Raw genomic sequence first — 23,229 nt, forward strand, 5'->3', positions numbered from 1 at the left:
GGGAAGATTGAGTTAACGGGGTTTGACCAACAGGCTGCGTGATCTAAATGCTGTGTGAACGTGTTCAGGGCTGCTTCTGGGGATGTTTTTTAATGTAAAAAAGTTTTTAAATTTTTAAAAAAAAATTTTTATTTTTTTAAATTTACTTATATAGTGTATTTTTTACATTTTTGTATCTATTTATGCATTATATACTTTTCTGTATTATATATTTATAAACATATAAATATTATAGATTATAGTATACACTGTATAATATGATAGTTGTCTATTATAATACATAATACATAATACATAATACATAATACATAGTACATAATACATAATACATAATATAGATAATAGATTATAAATAATATATTATCTATTATCTATTATCTATTATAATATCTATCGTATATCTTATATATCTTATATATTATATCTTATATATTATATACTATATATTATATACTATATATTATATACTATATACTATATATCTATTATGTACTACAATATATTTATAAACATAAATTTCCATACACCTCTGTACACAAGAACAGGGCAGGAGTGCTGGAGCAGCTTCTCCAGGCCTTTATTCCATCACAACCATCAGCCTCATTTTACAGAGCCAGGCAAGGGAGATGGAGCAGCTCCAGCTGCTGCCACAGCAGACCAAGTTCTCTTGGCTACAAAATCTTTTAACAACTTTCCAGTCAATAGCAGAATATCAAAAGCTGACAAGTGTTTAATTCCAAGTGTTTCATTAATAAAGCTGCACGTGCATCTTGCTGTGAACAACGCTTGCTTGTTCAAACAATAACTTAAACAATAACAATAACTTTAACAATAACTTAAAACAATGGATAAAGCTGCATTATTAAGTTTACACATTTCTGCTGTTTTGCTGAACATCTTTTCCTGAGGCCTGTCCCTACCCAGCTCACAGCTCTGTTGTTTCTTGTCCTTTCATCTTCAGCATTCCTGCATTTCTCCATCCTGACATTTGCTTTCACACAGCTTTTTAGGAGTTTTATACTTTTCCTATTTCCCACACCCCGGTGGATTCCGGGTGGGCCACGCCAGCTCCCGTTAGGTTGGGATGAGCACTCGGCTCTGCACGAGGAGCTGAGGGAATTCTAAAGGAAAAAAATCTGCCCATGCCTTGTATTTGCTCTGCCAGCAGAGGTTTAGCCCTAGAGTAGCTGGCACAACGCCAGTAGTTCTTGAAAATAAAATTTTTGTACAAGGTCTGGCTAGTTTGGCTGAAAGTCGTGGACTAAAAGGGGCTTGGGAGTAAATGAAAAGCTTTTTAGGTCCTTGGTGAAGCTTCTAAGGGCTTAGAGGATTCCTGAGGAGGATCCACACCTGCAGAAAATTAGATTTTCATAGGGTTTGGGGAACCAAACCAGATTTTTATCAAATGTCTGCAGGTTTTAAAACAGTTAATCCATATCAATATATCACCATATCAATATATCACTATATCAATATATCAGTATATCACTATGTCTATATACCTCTATATCTACATTCTATATATAGATTATATCTATCTATTTATTTATATATATGTATATTTATCTATATGTATCTATATATCTCTCTTCCTTACATTCCATTTTTATGTGTGACACCAGGGAAAATGAGCATGCCGAACACTGAATTAATATAGGATTAATTGGATATTTAGTATATAATTATTGGATCGTAAGTATTTAATATTACTTTAATTCAGTTTTTTTTTTTGCCACTCCTCTCTCTGTGAAATATCACCATTACCTTAAACATCACCAAATATTTGCCCCCCTACGTGTTCCCCTGTGTTCATACTCAGAATATTCATGAAATATTAAATATTTGGGTTTCTGGCACTGGGCATTTCCATGTTTGCAGAAATCCCTGGTTTTACCCTACGTGTGTGTGTGGAACGAGCAGGTGGAATGCGCTCGTGGTGACAAATGGTGACAATAACAGTGGCAGGCGTTTTGCTCAATAAGAACTTCCTACTCCTCTAAAATCCCACAATTTAAAATTTCCACCCTGCTTGCCTTGCTCTGGACATTTTCCTAACCCAGAGGATTTTAAAACCGCGATTCTTTGCCTGTAATTAAACCCGTTTCAAACAGAAAACGGACGCGGGGGAGCGAATTCTCTGCGTTGATGGTTTCTTGCAACTCATTAGAAGCTGGCAATTAAGGTCCTTGCAATTAGCAGAGGAAGGATACGAATATTTTTTGGGAACAGCTGGAGGATTCCTGCCACAGCTCCAGCAGCCGCTTTTCCAAACTGATCCCTGAGAGCTGCCACGCAGGGTTGGGAGAGGGGCTGGGTGAGCAGTCGGTCCCACAAAAGGGACACTGGGAGGAAAACCAAAACGTCCCCAGCTGCAAGGCTTCGGTCAGTTCTGCAAAAACAAAAGAGTTTTGTGCTCCCGGTGAGCAAACCCAACAAATTCTTTTCTCTTTGGGTGGAATTCCTGCCCTCATTTCGGCCTTGCTGTGCTTTAACTTAAATTTCGCTGTGATGGTTGGATTTGATGATGTGGGAGGGGTTTTCCAACCTTAATAATTCCATGTTTGTCCCTTATGCTGATAATTTGTTGATCACAGGCTGCTGGTGAGAGCTGGAGTTGAGTTGTGATGAACTCCTCTCTTTGGGATGTGAATCCTCATTTTTTGGTGCTGCAGCTCAGGATCACATTCCACAGTTTTTGCTCCTGATGGTCTCACTGCTGATGTCTTAAAATGAAGAGTGGGGCTTGTGAAACCTTCCTGGTGTTTAGTATAAAAAACAATAGTCACAGATTCCAAATTCTCCCTCCAGATCCCACACGCACCCATTTCTTTCATCTTTCACGTGGTTGGGAGAGGTTTGTTTTATTTCCTGTCTGCTTCTAATCAGGATTTCATTCTCCCCTGGCTGAGAGGGACCTATGGAGCAAATCCAAAATTCCCTCTTCACAAGGTTAAAGCAACAAAGTTTAAGGCTGTGCCTTATCTTTTTTCCTCATTTTTTTTTATGGATTTCACTGTGTTTTAATGAAAAAGCTGTTTGCAGATAACAGCAGGGATCACGACAACCTTTGGGCTGCTGGTCCTGGGTGGATTTCTGCCGTGGGACAAACATTTGGAGGTGACATCCCCAGCCCCACCATATCTTTCCTGAAAAAATAAAATAAAATAAATTTATTAGGTAGCCACCACCACATATTCAGAGCTGCTTAGGAATTATCTGGGTGTTGCAGATCTCTTGGTTGATCAGGGTGGAAAAATCTCGTCCCAGCCCTGTGTGTTCTGGGTGGATTCCAAAGGAAACCATCGGCTCCTGCCGGGCTCAGCAGCTGCATCCTTTCAGGATTTTCCTGTCCCATTTGATTTTTGAGGCACTTTCATAATATTTAAAAGTTTATGATAACCCGAGCTGGGTATTTAATGACTTTTTTTTAGCCTCGTCTGTCCGTGGATGGCTCCCCACAGCCTGGGTGCAGGGATTGGGATGGTTCCACAGTGTTTATTTGGTTCTGCTTTATTAGATCCCATCAGTCAGGGACTTGGGAAAAATCCACACAATTATTTATTAACGGCATTATAAAGGGAATCAATCCCTTTGGAGCACAGATGAGGAAAATCCAACGGTGACTTTGTCTGCAGCTCTGAGATGGAGGGTTTTCCAAGAGGAAATCAGTAGGAACCTCACAGGATGGTGGAGATGCAGCCCAGCCAGTGAGGAGGAGTCAGGAGGAAGGTGGAGATGAGAACCACCACCCTCCTGTGGGACCAGCCAGCTTCCCACTGCCCTGGAAATCCAGGGAGATCTTTTGTCCAAGTCCTTTCCAGGGCTGTCGATGCCAAAATAACCACAGGAGTGGGAGGCTCCGGGGCTGGGTCGTGGCGACGAGGTGGTGGCCAGGTCCTCGCGGGTTTGCTCTACTCATCTCCACTCCACCATTTCCTGGTGGAAAGAGAGATTGGGAATGGGAACGGCTGCCCAGGGAGGTGGTGGAGTCACCGTCCCTGGAGGTGTTTGAGGAAATCCTGGATATGGCACTGAGTTTGGGTGACAGGGGGGTGTCGGTCACACTCTGAACTCCATGATGATCTCATTTCCAGCCCGGTTAATTCTGGAATTCTGTGACTCTCTCCAGGTGGGGATTCTCGGCCACCGCATGAGCAGGTCCTGGCCGGGCCATGGCCTGGCCACCGGGGCTGCTGCTGCTCCTGCTGCTCCTGTTCCTGCTGCTGCTGCCCGGCCGCGCTCCGGCCGCACGGAGCCGCGACTTCACCGCCAAGGACATCGTCTACCTCCACCCCTCCAGTGAGTGACTCTGCCTGGGACAGGCACCAGGGAAATGTCCGTCATCTCCTGAGCCTCCAGCTTGTGGATTTCCACTACAATTCTCTCAGGAGCCCAACCCAAAATCCATTTCCAGTCCTTGTTTCCTCAGAGGCCGCTGGGATATTTTCCAGAAGGGCTGCTGCCTTTCTCTGTGCCACATTTCATCTCGCCACGTTTCCTTCGTTTTTCCCACTTCCTGAGGCTGTTTGTTTGTTTTTGGCTCTGCCTTTAACCTGGATTTACGTGGGATCACAGAATGGTTTGGGTTGGGAGGGACCTCAAAGCCCATGTTGTTCCACTCTCTGCCATGGGCAGGGACAGCTCCCACAAAATCCTGCTTTTCTTCCGCATCACCTCAGCCCTATGAGAGCGGGGACTGTACGAACCAGGTCCCTGCCAGCCCAAACCATTCCATGATTCTGTGTAAAACTGCATCAAATGGGTTTAAAGGACACGTGGTGCTCCAGGCAGCTGCTGAGGCACCGAGAGCTCCTGCCTCGACTCCAGGAACTCCTGGAGCAATGGAGTTGTGCATCTTTAGCTCTTCCCCAGACCCTCACCGGTCCGTTCACTTTACCAGACACAATCCTGCTGAATTCCATGAGAGCTCGCTGCCTGTGGAGCTGTCCCTGCCTTTTCCTCCCACAGAAAACCTGCTGCTTCGTTGGCTGAAAAACTTCAATTCTGTGCAAGCAGGATGAAATTCCCATTTTATATTGTAACTGTGACCTGTCGGAGGTGAGGGGTGAGAGGAATTAATTGAATTATTGTGTTGCCCCAGCCCCACCAGAGCTGCTCCTGGGCAATTTCTTATTCCTTAAAAGCTGAAAGGAAGCAAGCCATGAAATCCTCTTTCTTCACCTCTCATTCCCAAGCAGGATCTGGGGAGCAAGGGGAGGAGGCGATGAGGAGGGAGGGTGAAGATGCGACCCTTGGGGCTGTAGAGGTTCAGCTCACTGATAAATGTGACCTGTTCACCGTTTGGCTTCTGAGAAGGTGGCAGCACCTTGAGGATAGATTGAATGTGCCCCTGAAGTGCTGCCAGGAGAGCAATTAAGGAATTAGCTCTTGTTTGGTGAGATAAATTGGGACAGAGGTCTCTGTTCAGAGCTGGAGGTTCAGCAAAGTGGTTTTGGACCCTTCAGCAGGAGAGGCCCTTTCCCTCGCTGGGACAATTCCCAGAGTGTTTAAATCCACCTGGTATTTTGTTATCAGCGCTGATAAAGCCTCAGTGTTGGATGTGAGCTCTGATTCCGAGGGAATGAGCATTCCCAGCTCCCATTAACTCCCTTTGAAGTCAGCACTGGGCACTTTGGCTGGGTAAGCACAGCTGGGACGAGCCCCCAGGAACCTGAATGCGCTGTGGGGGACGGGCTTTTACCAACCAGAACCAACCTGCTGACACTGACTGGAAAATTCGGAGAAATTTGGAACTCAAGAGGAAAAAATGCAGCACAAAACCAGATTAATTGGGTCGTTTTCACTCTGTTATCCATTCCTGTTAACTCCACATCTTCCGTTCCTTTCAGCCACGCCGTATCCTCGTGGATTTAAATGTTTCACCTGCGAAAAGGCCTCAGACAATTACGAGTGCAACCGCTGGGCTCCAGATGTTTACTGCCCCAGAGGTAAGCAGCCCCATCCCAGGGGTCCTTCCCAACCTTATTCCCAGAAATGTGGGATATGAGATTATTCCCAGAAGTGTAGAATATGAGATCATTCCCAGAAATGCGGAATAAGGGATCGTTCCCAGAAATGCAGAATAAGGGATCGTTCCCAGAAATGTGGAATAAGGGATCGTTCCCAGAAATGCGGAATAAGGGATCGTTCCCAGAAATGTGGAATATGGGATTCTGGAGTTAATCCTCTAAGCTTTTCTGTCTCCTTGCTGAGGTTGAGGACTTGGAGCTGTTCCCTGTTTTCCTCTGGCTCAGCTGGCGATTAAAACATTTAGTTTAATGTTTATCAAATTAAATTGATATTGATTAAATTAAATGATATTAAATTTTATTATAATGGCGTTGTTTTCCTAGAATCCCAGACTGGTTTGGGTCGGAAGGGACCTTAAAGCTCATCCCCTTCCATGCCCAGGGACAATTCCCACTATTCCAGGCTGCTCCAGGCTGGCCTTGGGCATTCCCAGGGATCCAGGGGCAGCCACAGCTGCTCTGGGAATTCCATCCCAGCCCCTCCCCACCCTCACAGGGAAGGATTTTTAGGAGTTTTGTTCCTCCTACAGGACCATTACTGGCTGTGTTCACTTCCCTCCCCTACGGCACAAATCCACGTGCAGGGCGGCCACGACTGGAATTTTGATTTTTTTTTTATTTTTTTTTTCCAGTGGTTTGATCCCATAAATCCTTTTGGGCTCTGAAATCGGGGATGGCTCAGAAAACCCCTTTAATGCGAACACTCAGATATCCCATCCAGGCCCTGCTGAGCTCCCCAGATCTCCCCCTCCTTCACAAATCATGGAGATTATCCACAGCCCCAGAGAATCCCATTTGGTTGGGTCGTTTTGGGATTTTTTTGCCTTTGGAAAAATATTTATTTTGGAAGGAGATGGCCCCTCTGTGTTTGCACCCTGTGTCAGGCCCATTATCAGCCCCGGAATTTGCTTCCTTTGAGCTAAAATCAACAACAATAAAACCTCCCCAGGCTGGCTGGCGTGGGATGAACCTGATATTCCAGGATATTCCTTGTTTTGACAGGAGAAAAGGGTATGGATTTTATTCCTTCTGGTGGATTTTTTGCTGGAGGTGACGGCCATCCATGCTCGTGCTCTCTGTGCCAGGAAATTCCCCCCCCCCCCCCAAAAAAAAAAAAAAGAAAAAAGAAAAGAAAAGAAAGAAAAAAATAAAAAAATAAAGGAAAGAATAAAGAAAAAAAAAGAATAAAGAATAAAGAATAAAGAATAAAGAATAAAGAATAAAGAATAAAGAATAAAGAATAAAACAGCCCTAAAAGAGTTATGGGGTGTTGTTTGAAGCTTTATTTATTCCATGTGGGATCTGCCTGACCAGGAGAAATAAAATCCAGATTTTCTGCAAAATCCCGGGAGCTGCTGCACACTGGGTGCTCCTTTAGGGATAAAGCTGAGTTTTAGGGCATGAAAAGCTGGAAAAGATGGAAATATCCCTCCCTTTACCTCATGTTCCCTCTTTTTTTTTTTTTTAATCCCAAAATTTGATAAAAATCCAATTTTTCTTCCTTATTTCTCCTGCTGCTGGACCCTCATGGAATGGGAATTGAGCGGATAAAGATTTTTCCCATGTTTTTTAACAAAACGCTACAGCTTCAACCAGCACATAAATACATTAAAAATTCAATGTATATTTTTTTTAAAAACCCATAATTTGATATAAATCCAAGATTTCTCTCCTGTTTCTCCTGCTGCTGGACTCTGGTTGAGCAGGTAAATATTTTTTCCATGTTTTTTAGGGACAAGGTACTGCTTGAGCCAGCACATAAATACATCAAAAATTCAGTATAATTTTTTTTTTAAACCCCATGATTTGATATAAATCCAAGATTTCTCTCCTGTTTCTCCTGCTGCTGGACTCTGGTTGAGCAGGTAAATATTTTTTCCATGTTTTTTAGGGACAAGGTACTGCTTGAGCCAGCCCATAAATACATCAAAAATTCAGTATAATTTTTTTTTTAAACCCCATGATTTGATATAAATCCAAGATTTCTCTCCTGTTTCTCCTGCTGCTGGACTCTGGTTGAGCAGGTAAATATTTTTTCCATGTTTTTTAGGGACAAGGTACTGCTTGAGCCAGCACGTGCTGAAGGCCAGCGGGGAGAGCGTGTCGGTCACCAAGCGTTGCGCGTCCCTCGAGGAGTGCCTGAGCACGGGCTGCTCCTACATCAAACACGAGCAGTACAAGGTGGGGAGGAAACGGGAAAAAACAACATTTCTTTGTTTGATGAATTCGGTTATTTGAGGGGAAAAGTCTATTTTATGTGTACGCCGTGCGTATGATATTATGTGGTCAATATGGGGTGTGGAAATCTAGAGAGAAAGGGTGGAGAAATAGGATATATGTGGGAATGTTGTATGGTTCGTGTATTATATATATGGCGTACGTTGAATCTGTTTTTAGATATGGTACATATTTAAGATATATCGCACATATTTTATATATACTGTACGTATTTTAGATATATTGTATGTATTTTGGATATATAGCACATATTTTACATATACTGTACGTATTTTAGATATATGGTACATATTTTATATATACTGTACGTATTTTAGATATATTGCACATATTTTACATATACTGTACGTATTTTAGATATATGGTACGTATTTTAGATATATGGTACATATTTTATATATACTGTACGTATTTTAGATATATCGCACATATTTTAGATATACTGTACGTATTTTAGATATATGGTACGTATTTTAGATATATTGCACATATTTTAGATATATGGTACATATTTTATATATATTGTATGTATTTTGGATATATGGTACATATTTTATATAAACTGTACGTATTTTAGATATATGGTACGTATTTTAGATATATGGTATGTATTTTATATATACTGTACATATTTTAGATATACTGTACGTATTTTAGATATATGGTACATATTTTATATATACTGTACGTATTTTAGATATATGGTACATATTTTATATATACTGTACGTATTTTAGATATATCGCACATATTTTATATATACTGTACATATTTTAGATATATGGTACATATTTTATATATATTGTACGTATTTTGGATATATCGCACATATTTTAGATATACTGTACGTATTTTAGATATATGGTACATTTTTTAGATGTACTGTACGTATTTTAGATATATTGCACATATTTTATATATACTGTACATATTTTATATATACTGTACGTATTTTAGATATATGGTACATATTTTATATATACTGTACGTATTTTAGATATATTGCACATATTTTATATATACTGTACATATTTTAGATATATTGCACATATTTTATATATACTGTACGTATTTTATATATACTGTACGTATTTTAGATATATGGTACATATTTTATATATACTGTACGTATTTTAGATATATTGCACATATTTTATATATACTGTACATATTTTGGATATATCACACATATTTTATATATACTGTACGTATTTTAGATATATTGGACGTATTTTGGATATATCACACATATTTTATATATATTGTATGTATTTTAGATATATGGTACATATTTTAGATATACTGTACGTATTTTAGATATATAGCACATATTTTATATATACTGTACGTATTTTAGATATATGGTACATATTTTATATATACTGTACGTATTTTAGATATATCGCACATATTTTAGATATACTGTACGTATTTTAGATATATGGTACGTATTTTAGATATATTGCACATATTTTAGATATATGGTACATATTTTAGATATATTGGACGTATTTTGGATATATCGCATGTAATTTATATATATTGTATGTATTTTAGATATATGGTACATATTTTATACATACTGTACGTATTTTAGATATATTGCACATATTTTATATATCTAGCACATATTCCATATATTTTATATATACAGGACATATTTTAAACATAGCACATATTTTATGTATATTGTACATATTTTATATATATAGGACATATTTTATATATACAGTACATATTTTAGATATATTGTACATATTTTCGATATCTAGTACAAATTCTATTTATTTTATACATAGCAGATACATAAAGTATATATTGTATATATTTCATTATTATATAACATTCTATACTATATGTAATATATATACAATGTATAAATTATATATATAATAGATAATATGTATAATATAATAATGTCGATATATCATACTAATATATAATTTATGTGTATAATACTTTTATATTATATAAAATTATAATACATGCAGTATACTGTAATATTTGTATGCAATCTATAATAATATACAATATATATTAGATATATTAGTATGCAACATATAATTTTATATATTATGTAGTATATATTATATATACCTAATAGAGACAATATATTAGATATAATATAGTAAAGTATAAATATAAATATAAATATAAATATAAATATAAATATAAATATAAATATAAATATAAATATAAATATAATTTTAATTTTAATTTTAATTACATATATAATAATCGATAATATGTATTAAATATGAAATGGTGTTGTGTAAATACATAATATATATAAACATTACATAAAATCAATAGTATAAAGCACATAAAATACAATATACATAGTGTAATATATAACGTACATTATATATCATATATGCCAGATATAAAATATACTGTGGCTATAATACATTGCAATATATAATAGAATACATGTTATAAATAATATATAATATATAATGCACGTTATACAATATATACAATATATTCCCTCTATATTGCACATATTTATAGATAAAATAAACCTATATATAATAAATAAGATGTATTATCTATATGTATACTGAAGTATATGTACAATATGCAATACAATACATTTTATAGTATATAAAATAAAATATATAGTATATACAATACATTTTACAATATATTTTATATATCCACAAAAAAATAGAGTGTATTAGATGTAACGTGTGATATAAATCAATATAGATCTATGTATAATAATACACAATATATAACATATTTCTATTCTATTTCTATTTCTATTCTATTCTATTCTATTCTATTCTATTCTATTCTATTTCTATTCTATTCCATTCCATTCCATTCACAAAATATACTATATACATTATTCTTCCTTAATTTTTCTCCCTGGAATTCCTCATTCCCTGTTTCCCCTGTTATTCCCATTCTCGGTTTTCCCTGTTATTCCCATTCCCTGTTATTCCCTGTCATTTCCCATTATGTCATTCCCCGTTCATCACTCCATTCCCTGTCCATCACTCCCATTCCCTGTCGCTCATTCCATTCCCTGTCCATCACTCCCATTCCCTGTCCGTCACTCCCATTCCCTGTCCATCGTTCCCATTCCCTGTCCGTCATTCCCATTCTCCGTCCATCACTCCCATTCCCTGTCCGTCACTCCCATTCCCTGTCGCTCATTCCCATTCCCTGTCCGTCATTCCCATTCCCTGTTGCTCACTCCCATTCCCTGTCGCTCATTCCCATTCCCTGTCCGTCACTCCCATTCCCTGTCGCTCATTCCCATTCCCTGTCCGTCATTCCCCTTCTCCGTCCATCACTCCCATTCCCTGTCCGTCACTCCCATTCCCTGTCCATCATTCCCATTCCCTGTCCGTCATTCCCATTCTCTGTCCATCACTCCCATTCCCTGTCCATCACTCCCATTCCCTGTCCGTCACTCCCATTCCCTGTGGCTCACTCCCATTCCCTGTGGCTCACTCCCATTCCCTGTGGCTCACTCCCATTCCCTGTCGCTCATTCCCATTCCCTGTCCGTCACTCCCATTCCCTGTCGCTCATTCCCATTCCCTGTCCGTCATTCCCCTTCTCCGTCCATCACTCCCATTCCCTGTCCGTCACTCCCATTCCCTGTCCATCATTCCCATTCCCTGTCCGTCATTCCCATTCTCCGTCCATCACTCCCATTCCCTGTCCGTCACTCCCATTCCCTGTCCGTCATTCCCATTCCCTGTCGCTCATTCCCATTCCCTGTCCGTCACTCCCATTCCCTGTCGCTCATTCCCATTCCCTGTCCGTCACTCCCATTCCCTGTGGCTCACTCCCATTCCCTGTGGCTCACTCCCATTCCCTGTCGCTCACTCCCATTCCCTGTGGCTCATTCCCATTCCCTGTCCGTCATTCCCAGGTGTGCACATCCTGCTGCGAGGGCACGATCTGTAACCTGCCGCTGCCCCGGAACTCTTCCGACGCCGTGTTCTCCACGCTGTCCCCGCTCAGTGACACCGCGCCGCTGTCCCCTCCCGGCCCGGCCGCGCCGCTCGGCATCGGCCTGGCGCTGCTGGCACAGCGCTGGCTCACGGCGACAACCACGGCGACAGCCGGGGGACAGTGACAGCCGGGGGACAGAGACAACGACAGCCGGGGGCAGTGACAGCGACAGCCGGGGGACAGGGGACAGTGACAGCGACAGCCGGGGGACAGTGACAGCCGGGGGACAGAGACAGCGACAGACGGGGGACAGGGACAGCGACAGACGGGGGACAGGGACAGCCGGGGGACAGTGACAGCCGGGGGACAGAGACAGCGACAGACGGGGGACAAGGACTGGGACAGACGGGGGACAGGGACAGCGACAGACGGGGGACAAGGACTGGGACAGCCGGGGGACAGTGACAACGACAACCGGGGGACAGGGGACAGGGACAGCGACAGGGACAGCGACAGGGACGGTGCCAGGATAGGAACAGTGCCAGGGATGGTGACAAGGACGGTGGCAGGGACAGGGATGGTGACAGTGGCAGGGACGGTGGCAGGGACGGTGGCAGGGACAGGGATGGTGACAGTGGCAGGGACGGTGACAGGGACGGTGACAGGGACGGTGGCAGTGCCCGCTGCCCCAGCTGAGCCCGGACAGCCGCACTCTCCTGAGCTCCCTCGCGGTCCCCGGCCCATCCCGAGGTCGGGATCACCACGCAGTGAAATCCCCACGCACGCCCCGCTCCCCGAAAGAAATCCAGGAGAGAATTCCCGGAACCCCGCGCTAATCCCGGGCTCATCCCGGGAAAGACTCTCGGGCTGGAAAAGCCACCGAGTGCAGTCTGACTCGGATAAAGCCCGGCCTGTCTCGGGAAGAGCTGGCATTGAAGGTGTCACGTCACTGCTGGGATCGTCGCTTCCCCTCGGGAACATCCCGCGGGTGTGGATGGATCATTCCCGGCTCATTAACTCCGCCTCTCATTAACACGCGGTAATTAACAAACATCCTCGGGGGGCTGGAAAGGAGCAGATTCCTGGGAAGGGGGAAGAGATTCCCGGGAAGAAGGAGGAGATTCCTGGAAAGGAGGAAGAGATTCCTGGGAAGGAAGAGGAGATTCCTGGGAAGTAAATTCCTGGAAGAAGGATGAGATTCCTGGAAAAAAGGAGGATGAGATTCCTGGAAGAAGGAGGAAGAGATTCCTGGAAGAAGGAGGAAGAGATTCCTGGAAAGGAGGAAGAGACTCCTGGAAAGGCGGAGGAGATTCCTGAGAAGGAGGAGGAGATTCCTGGGAAGGAGGAGGAGATTCCTGGAAAAAAGGAGGAGATTCCTGGGAAGGAGGAGGAGATTCCTGGAAAGGAGGAGATTTTCCCGGGAAGCAAATTAATGGAAGAAGGAAATTGCTGGAAAGGAGAAGATTCCTGCAGAGCAGCAGCTCCATCACCCCAGACCAAGCTGGAATTCCCAAAGCAGAGAAATCCCAAAAATCCTCATTCCCAGCGGGATTTGACATCCACATCCTCCGAGCGAGCACCTGATTCCCGCCGGATTTTTTTTTGGAGGGAATATTTCCATTTTTCCCCCCATTTTAGCCCCAAACCCCACAACCTGAAAGAAGGAAAACGAATCCTGAACATCTCCTGGGAATTTTTCTTTCCTGGATTTTGGGATGCTCGCAGCTCCAGATGTTTTTTTTTTTCTTTTGGGTGACCTGTGCTGCTTGATCCACTTGGAAATCACGGATGCAATATTTATTTTTGTAACATCGAGGAGGGTTTGGAAGTGCTGGGAAAAAAATATTCCTGAAACGCTGATTTTTGCCAGGAAAAACAAAAAAAAACCCAAAAAACAAAACAAAAAAAAAACCCAACAAAAAAAAAGATGGTTTGCAAGTCAGTGAGCCTGTAATGCATAAATTATATTTTAAAAAATGTAATTATATATATTAAAAAATGTTTTACATGACTTTTTTTTTTTTTTTAAAAAAAGAATCAACTTTGTCTTGCAAAGTCAGTAATAAAAGCAGGGTGTCACGGACTTGCTTTAAACAGTTTTATAATTAATTTCATAATTAATTTCATTAAAATAATCATTAATTATTCTTTCAGGAGCTTTTTGTTGTTGTTGTTGTTTTTTGTTTGTTTGTTTTTTCTTTTTTTCTATTCCTGCTCCAAGGTAACTTTATCAAATTTTGGTGGTTTTAATCTCAAAAGGTTTTAATTTTTTTTTATTATTATTTTTTTTTGGGGGGGGGGGGGGGGGGGAATTACAGGGGAATGCAGAATCCTGGAGAGCTCCCCAGATCACAGAATCCATGTGGGATATTCTGAAAAATCGGGAATTTGCTCCTGGGAAGGAGCTCTCCTGAATTTTGTGACCTTGGGATTGAATTTTCCAGGGAGATTTCTTGGAGCTGCTCTTGCTCCTCACTTTAATTCCAGATTTCTCCAGGAAAGCAAAAGCTCCGTTTGATTTACAATGGATTTTATTCCAAATTTTATATATATATATATATATATGAATTTTAATATATACATCTTTATAAAAATTGGGGGTTTTTTTTGGTAATTATTTTTAATATAAAACCAATATTTTTTTTTTTTTTTTGGTCTCGCTTCCCAGCCAAACCTGGAATTTTTCTGTCCTTTCAAGATTTCCTCACCCATGTCTGGATTTGAGAGTTTTAATTTCTTTTTCTATGCAAATTCCACTTGGCTCTGGAGATTCCCCCCCCAAAAAAAAAATAAATAAATATCAAAGCTTGTTTCTCTTCTGGAATCACCCTTTAAATAAAAAAATAACACTAATAATAATAATAATAATAATAATAAAAATGAAATTAATATTTCTGAACCCCTCCCCTGTACAAGTTTGGGGTTCCAAACCCCAAAAATAACGAGCTGCACCTTATTTATTTTTTTAGGGATATTGTTTTGAAATGTTCTAATTGTTTTTAACGGGTGTAAATTCTGTATATTTGCATAAATAAATGGGTTAAATATCCACCGTGAGGTGCGTGATAAAATTGCGGCTGTGGAATTAGAGGGAACAGCAGGAAAATTGGAAAAAGTCAGAAATTGGAAACTGGAAATCAGAGGGAACAGCAGGAAAATTAGAAAAAAAATAATTGGAAATTAAAGGGAACAGCAGGAAAATTGGAAATAGGAAATTAGAGGCAAGAGAAGGAAAATTAGAAAAAAATTGGAAATTAGAAATTAGAGGGAAGACCAGGAAAATTAGAAAAAAAAAAATTGGAATTTATAAATTAGAGGGAACAGCAGGAAAAGTGGAAAAAATCAGAAATTGGAAATTGGAAATTAGAGGGAACACCAGGAAAATTAGAAAAAAGTGGAAATTAGAAATTAGAGGCAACAGCAGGAAAATTGGGAAAAGAATTGGAAATTAAAGGGAACAGCAGGAAAATTGGGAATTGGAAATTAGAGGCAAAAGAAGGAAAATTAGAAAAAAAATGGAAATTAGAAATTAATTAGAGGGAATAGCAGGAAAATTAGAAAAAAATAGAAATTGGAATTAGAAGGAATAGAAGGAAAATTTGAAAAAAATGGAAATTAGAAATGAGAGGGAACACCAGGAAAATTAGAAAAAAATAATTGGAAATTATAAATGAGAGGGAACAGCAGGAAAATTGGAAAAAATCAGAAATTGGAAATTGGAAATTAGAGGGAACAGCAGGAAAATTACAAAAAATTGGAAATTATAAATGAGAAGGAACAGCAGGAAAATTGGAAAAAAATAATTGGAAATGAGAGGCAACAGCGGGAAATTTAGGAAAAAAATGGAAATTAGAAAATAATTAGAGGGAATAGCAGGAAAATTAGAAAAAAAATGGAAATTGGAAATGAGAGGGAACAGCAGGAAAAAGAGAAAAAAATGGAAATCCCGAAATAAACAGGTATTTTTCAGGTTTTGTGTAAAAATAAATTAAAATAAAATAAAATAAAATAAAATAAAATAAAATAAAATAAAATAATAATTTGTACCAAATAAGCCCCAGAGCTCACCAGGAAGAAAACACGGGACTGATTCATTATTTATTATTTATTATTTATTATTTATTATTTATTATTTATTATTTTTTATTTTTTATTTTTTATTTTTTATTTATTATTTATTATTTTTTATTTATTTTTTATTATTGACAATTTTTATTATTGACAATTTTTATTATTGCAGTTCTCAATGATTCATTATTTACCTGATTTAAAATAAAATTCCCTGAGCACAGCTCGATTTTGGGGATTTTTATTTTTTGGTTGTAGGGAATAGAAGGAAAAGGGGCAGGGACTCAGTAAGGATTTGTGGATAAATGAAAAATAAAAGAATAAAGCTGAAGTTTTATTGTAACTTTTTGAAATTTTCGAATAATAACATTTCTTTTTTTGCAACATTTCAAATTAAAGCAGTTTTTTTACCTCTCTCCAAATGCTACCTCTCACCAAAAAGGCAAAGTTGAGAAGAAGGAACCCACAAAGCATTTGAGGTCCGTAAATAACGGGGTCGAGTCGTGGCTTTTGCTGGAATTCCTGCTCCTCTTGCTGCCTGCAAAAATGAGAAATGTTCTGTTCTTCAATCCTCCACTGTCCCCATCTGACCCCAAAATGTCACAAAATGTCACAAAATGTCCCCTCGTTGCCTCGTCTCCCTTTTTCCAATTCTTTCCCCAAACGTCCCCCTGCTCACCAGCACTGCTCTTCTGTTTTATCGAGATTTTAATATCTATTTTTATAGAGCTATCGGCTTTCCTGGCTGATTTAATAAATATTTGTCAAATAGCAGTTTATTTTCTGGGTATGTTTAATAGGTACATGCATATAAATATATATTTTAATGTGTTTTCATGTGTATTTTTATATATTATATATATAAATACATATATAGAATATCTATTTTCGAATATATTAATGTAAACTATATATAAATAGTGGATTTTTTCATTTATATTTTAAATATGTATTTATATTTATTCACATTTCTTAATTTTTAGATATTTTTATATTTTAATAATGTTGTCATTTGTATTATTAAATATATATTCAGATTAAATATATATTCATATTAAACATATATTTAGATTAAATATATATTTATATTAAACATATAGTTATATTAAATATATGTTTATATTATATATTTATATTAAATATGTTTATATTATATATTTATATTAAATATATATTTATATTATATACTTTTATTAAACATATATTTATATTAAACATATATTTATATTAAATATTTATATTAAACATATATTTATATTAAATACTTATTTATATTATATATATATTTAATTTCATAAATATTTTTCTCTAAATATTTAATATATCAATATATAAATATATATAAAATATATATAAAATATATATATTCATATATTAATATATCCAATTTTATATATTATATATAGGAAGATATATAAATATATATTTTTATATCTATTTTCATATATATTTATATATCAATATATGTTTTCATATATATTTATATATATTAATATATTTTTAATATCCATTTTCATATATATTAATATATTTTTAATATCTATTTTATATATATTTTCTTATATATTTTTATGTTTTCATACATATTTTATATATTTTTAATATATATTTTCATATCTATATATTCAATTTTCATATATATTTATATATATTGATATATAAATAGATATAAAATATGTATTTTCACATATATTTATATATAAATATATATAAATATAGATATAAATACAAATACAAATATAAATACAAGTATAAATATAAATACAAGTATCAACAGAAATATACAAATCTAAATATATACATAAACATATAAATATAAAAATTAAAAAATAAATATAAATATATATTTAAATATAAATATACAATTATAAATACAAATATAAATATAAATATAAATATAAATACAAATACAAATATAAATATAAATATAAATATAAATATAAATATAAATATAAATATAAATATAAATATAAATATAAATATAAATGTCTACTACATCTTCTCTTTGCAAATATTAAATTATCCATCGTAGATAAAACAGATGCAAAAATATCAAAATCCATAAATAGAAAAGTTAAAATATAAAATATATACATATACATACATATAAAAGAGATAACACACATCAAGACAAAAAAAAATAAATATAAAAATATAAAACTCATAGACAAATCTCTTCTATAAAATTATATATAATATAATTTCTAAAAATGAATTTATTCACAATGATATTTAATAATTTATATAAATGTTTCTGTATTATAATTTTTACTATTTTCTATAGATATATTTATATATTTATATCTCCAAATCTCAGTGTTTTACATTAGAACCTTCCCTTCCATCTCAGCCAAAAATATAAATATATACATATAAATATAAATATATATAATATTCATCACTATAAAAATAAAATTATAACTCATACATAAATACTTTCTACGTGTAAAATATAAACATAATTCATATTAGAATTAATTTACAATTATTGTAATAATTTATATAAATGTTTCTATATTCTAATTTTTAGCTATTTTCTATATTTATATATTTCTATCTCCAAATCTCGGTGTTTTACATTAGAACCTTCCCTTCCTGCTCTGCATCTCTCAACCAAAACAACATAAATATAAACATATTTATATATATAAATATAATATACATCAATATGAAAATCAAATAAAATTATAACTCATACAAAAAGCTTTTCTAGGTATAAAATATAGATAAATATAATTTATATTATAATTAAATTCATTTACAATTATTATATTGCAGTAATTTATATAAATGTTTCTGTATTATAATTTTGAGCTATTTTCTATATTTATATATTTCTATCTCCAAATCTCGGTGTTTTGCATTAGAACATTCCCTTCCATCTCAGCCAAAAATATAAATATATACATATAAATAATATACATCACTATAAAAATAAAATAAAATTATAACTCATACATAAATCCTTTCTAAGTATAAAATATAAATATAATTTATATTAGAATTTATTCACAATTATTGTATTGTAATAATTTATATAAACTTTTCTATATTCTAATTTTTAGCTATTTTCTATATTTATATATTTCTATCTCCAAATCTCGGTGTTTTGCATTAGAACCTTCCCTTCCTGCTCTCCATCTCTCAGCCAAAACAATATAAATATATATAAAAATATACACATATATATACATCTAAAATTATACAGTGTACATCAATATCAAGACAAAACACAACAAAAATACACAATTCCCCCAGAAACATTTTCCTCTATAAAATGCAGAGTGCTGCCATTTCCATGTCGTGCACTTGTGCTTTCATCACCTCTATCAAATTCCATATCAATCATTCCCAGCTCTTTTCTCCGGGTGTTGCACCAGGACCTTGCCCTCCTGTCCCTCTCTCGGAAATTCTGCACCGAGATTCCCCAAATCCCAAACCCCGCTCACTTTGGGATCATTTTTGCCATTCTCCTCCACTGCTGTACACTGATTTTTCCAATTATTTTCCCACTTTTATCCCCATTTCTGCAGGACTTTTATTCCCTCTGTGTGACACTTTAGAGGATGAATTTGATTTTTTTTTTCCATCCCTCTTTATTCTCTCTCTCCCAAGTTAAGCGCAGTTTAACAGTGTACTGGTTTGAACAGCAAAACCAGTGAGACTTCAAGTCAGTAATACAATTTTTAATAGGGAAGAGGAAAAAAAAAAAAAGAGAAAAAACAAAATACATGCAATAATAAAAATAAAACCACTGACAGAGTCAGGATACAACCTGATACCCTGTCAGTCAGGGTGCTGGTGCAGTTTTCCTCCAAGGGGTCCAGCGATGATGTGGATAAAAACCTGGTTCTTCCTCTGGAATCCAGTGGAAAAAGGCCGCTTTTGGCGTTCTAAACCTCAGTTTTTATCTAGGTAGGAAAGGCTTGGCTCGTCCTCCTGGCTGGAGCATCTCCCAATGGGATGATGGAATCTTATCAGTTATACAGTAGGACTCAATGGCCCATTAACAGGAGATACTTCCCACAGAGATAAGGATGATCACCCTTATCAGTGATGGGCCATTAACAGGAGACATTTCCACAGAGATAAGGATGATCACCCTTATCAGTGATGGCCATCAACAGGAGACATTTCCACAGAGATAAGGATGATCACCCTTATCAGTGATGGCCATCAACAGGAGACATTTCCACAGAGATAAGGATGATCACCCTTATCAGTGATTGGCCATTAACAGGAGACATTTCCACAGAGATAAGGATGATCACCCTTATCAGTGATTGGCCATTAACAGGAGACATTTCCACAGAGATAAGGATGATCACCCTTATCAGTGATTGGCCATTAACAGGAGACATTTCCACAGAGATAAGGATGATCACCCTTCCCAGTGATGGCCATTAACAGGAGACATTTCCACAGAGATAAGGATGATCACCCTTATCAGTGATGGGCCATTAACAGGAGACATTTCCACAGAGATAAGGATGATCACCCTTATCAGTGATGGGCCATTAACAGGAGACATTTCCACAGAGATAAGGATGATCACCCTTATCAGTGATTGGCCATTAACAGGAGACATTTCCCCAGAGATAAGGATGATCACCCTTATCAGTTATGGCCCATTAACAGGAGACATTTCCCCAGAGATAAGGATGATCACCCTTATCAGTTATGGCCCATTAACAGGAGACATTTCCACAGAGATAAGGATGATCACCCTTATCAGTGATGGCCCATTAACAGGAGACATTTCCCCAGAGATAAGGATGATCACCCTTATCAGCGATTGGCCATTAACAGGAGACATTTCCCCAGAGATAAGGATGATCACCCTTATCAGCGATTGGCCATTAACAGGAGACATTTCCCCAGAGATAAGGATGATCACCCTTATCAGTGATTGGCCATTAACAGGAGACATTTCCCACAGAGATAAGGATGATCACCCTTCTCAGATGGTAATAGAATATGTATGTTGTATTGTAAACCAGGACAAACAGAAATCAAGAAATATTTGTAAATATAAATTCTATAAATTCGAAATCCTGCACCGGTTGCAGGAGCATGGCAGGAATAAAGCAGTGAACTCCCAGTGAAAATTAGGAATAAAAAAATCCTCCAGCTCAATCCTAAAATACTTACCCCTGGTGTTCATTAGCTAAGCAGAGATAATTAACAATCCTGAACGTGAACAATCCTTTTTCCACTGGCTCCAAATTTTTTTTTGGGGGGGGATTTTCTGTTTCGTTTCCTTTTTTTTTTCTGGAATTTGCTAAAAAATTGATCCCAGAGGAGCATCCAGGTGGAAAAATCCCAAATCCCGACCTCACTGAACATCTGGGGGAACATCCAAACCTTACAATTCTTCCTTGAGCTTCTTTCTTCCCCTGGGAAAGAATCATTTTGGAATATTGGGAGTTGGTTTGCATTTTATTATTAGGAAAAAAAAATAATTATTAGTAGTTCATCATGATTTTATTTTGTAGCCCAGATTTATTTTATATTTTAGTTCGTTCCTCCAGTCTGGTTCTTCTTTATTTTATATTTTAGCAGTCTGGGTGTTCTGATGGGAGGAAAACACAACTGGAACAGCTCCAGTTGGGTTTTTTTTTTTTAGGGATTAAGGAGAAAATTTTATTTAGGAAAATATCAGGAATTGGACCTCCCCTCAAACCCTGACATAAAATAAGAATATTAACGAGGTCAAGGCAAAAATCTCAATATTTCCAGGGAGATTTCTGCCTCAGGAAAAGGGAAAAAGAAAAAAATTGGAAAATCCTTTACAGGGACAAAAGGAAGGAAGCTGAACTCAAAAATGAACATTTCAAACTTCAGTGGTATAAACTGGCAGCTCCCAGCCTTTCCAAAGCACAGCTGAAAATAAACCATCAAAATCTTCCAGATATTTGCAACATGTGTGAAGCATTCCACAATTTTTCCAATTTTTATCCATGCAAATTCCCCACAAGTGTCCAGGGAGAAGCCCGGCGTGTGGATTTTGCAAACACAACACTCTGCCGTTCTCAACTTCTCTCCTCCTTTTCATGAGGGAAAAAAAAACAAAACAAAAAACAACAAAAAAAAAAAACCCCAAAAAATTGGAATTAAATCCTGGAAATAACAGCTTTTTATAGATAGCAGAGTTGAGGGATGGGGCTCTGGAATCACAACACAAATTCCCTGCCCAAAGGATCAATCCTGCCCCAAAATCCAAACAAAAAGAAAAAAAAAATCCCCAAATCCTCAACAACACTGCAGAGAGGAGCAGGAAAATTCTGGAATTGCTGAAGGATTCATTCCCATTGCTCCATGAAAAAACAAAAGGCTCCAGAAGTGCCTGGGGTGAGATGAAAATCTGCTTTGTTGCTCAATCCCTGCAGCCAAATGTGCAATTCCAGGTATTTCAGGTGCCTTGGAATTCCTTGCCTGCTCTTCCCCACCTTGATCTCATTTGTTTTTGTGACACCTCAAGAGTTTCCTGTTGAAACAGTTTCCTCATTGCAGTAATTGATCCTAATTGCTCTTTGCATTTCCAAATTCCACAGGCAAGGCAAGATTGCATCCAAGTACAGGAAATGATGAGATCCAAGCACTGCTCTATTATCTGTATTTTTGGTTTTTTTTTTTTTTTTGGTTGTTGTTGTATTTAATGACCTAAGAAAGTTACAAAACCAACTTTAAATTACATTTAGATACATAAACTAATTAAGTAGATTTAGCTAGCACTGAAAAAACAAATCCCAAGCACCATGAAGACAAAAAACAATAAGAGATGAGTAACTCCAGGGTAATTAAGGACTTTTTATGGCGTCTCTGGATGACTTGGGAGACCACTAGATGTTGACCTCATTCTCATTTTCCAACAGCAAACGAGTGATCAGCCCAGATTTTATTAAATTCTCTATCCTGGGAGAACAATTTGATGACTCATTCTGGTTTTTTTTTTGCCAGTTCCCCATTTCAGAAAGGGAAGA

General features: G+C 37.0%; 1 protein-coding gene and 1 long non-coding RNA gene across 2 annotated transcripts; one reads left to right on the plus strand and one right to left on the minus strand.

Moving 5' to 3' along the window:
* Positions 1-4,172: 4,172 nt before the first annotated feature.
* Positions 4,173-12,380, plus strand: LYPD6 (LY6/PLAUR domain containing 6). Its single transcript, XM_062498379.1, has 4 exons — positions 4,173-4,299; positions 5,850-5,948; positions 8,080-8,210; positions 12,156-12,380. The coding sequence occupies exons 1-4, from the start codon at positions 4,173-4,175 to the stop codon at positions 12,360-12,362; spliced, it is 564 nt and encodes a 187-aa protein (XP_062354363.1). The 3' UTR covers positions 12,363-12,380.
* Positions 12,381-16,567: 4,187 nt separating this feature from the next.
* LOC134047481 (uncharacterized) lies at positions 16,568-20,122 on the minus strand. The gene is made up of 2 exons (XR_009933444.1): positions 20,022-20,122; positions 16,568-16,784 (listed from the first exon to the last, which is right to left on the minus strand). It is a non-coding gene; the product is annotated as an uncharacterized LOC134047481 (long non-coding RNA).
* Between the last annotated feature and the right edge of the window lie 3,107 nt (positions 20,123-23,229).

The sequence above is a fragment of the Cinclus cinclus genome, chromosome 9 (assembly GCF_963662255.1).
Source record: "Cinclus cinclus chromosome 9, bCinCin1.1, whole genome shotgun sequence".
Classification (NCBI taxonomy): domain Eukaryota; kingdom Metazoa; phylum Chordata; class Aves; order Passeriformes; family Cinclidae; genus Cinclus; species Cinclus cinclus.

What these genes read in the sequence shown, in the direction of transcription:
- LYPD6 (XM_062498379.1), top strand. Translation starts at nt 4,173, where the DNA reads ATGGCCTGGCCACCGGGGCTGCTGCTGCTCCTGCTGCTCCTGTTCCTG. An exon ending in AGATGTTTACTGCCCCAGAG is followed by an intron (nt 5,949 to 8,079) that starts GTAAGCAGCCCC and finishes CATGTTTTTTAG; the next exon opens with GGACAAGGTACTGCTTGAGC. An exon ending in TCAAACACGAGCAGTACAAG is followed by an intron (nt 8,211 to 12,155) that starts GTGGGGAGGAAA and finishes CGTCATTCCCAG; the next exon opens with GTGTGCACATCCTGCTGCGA.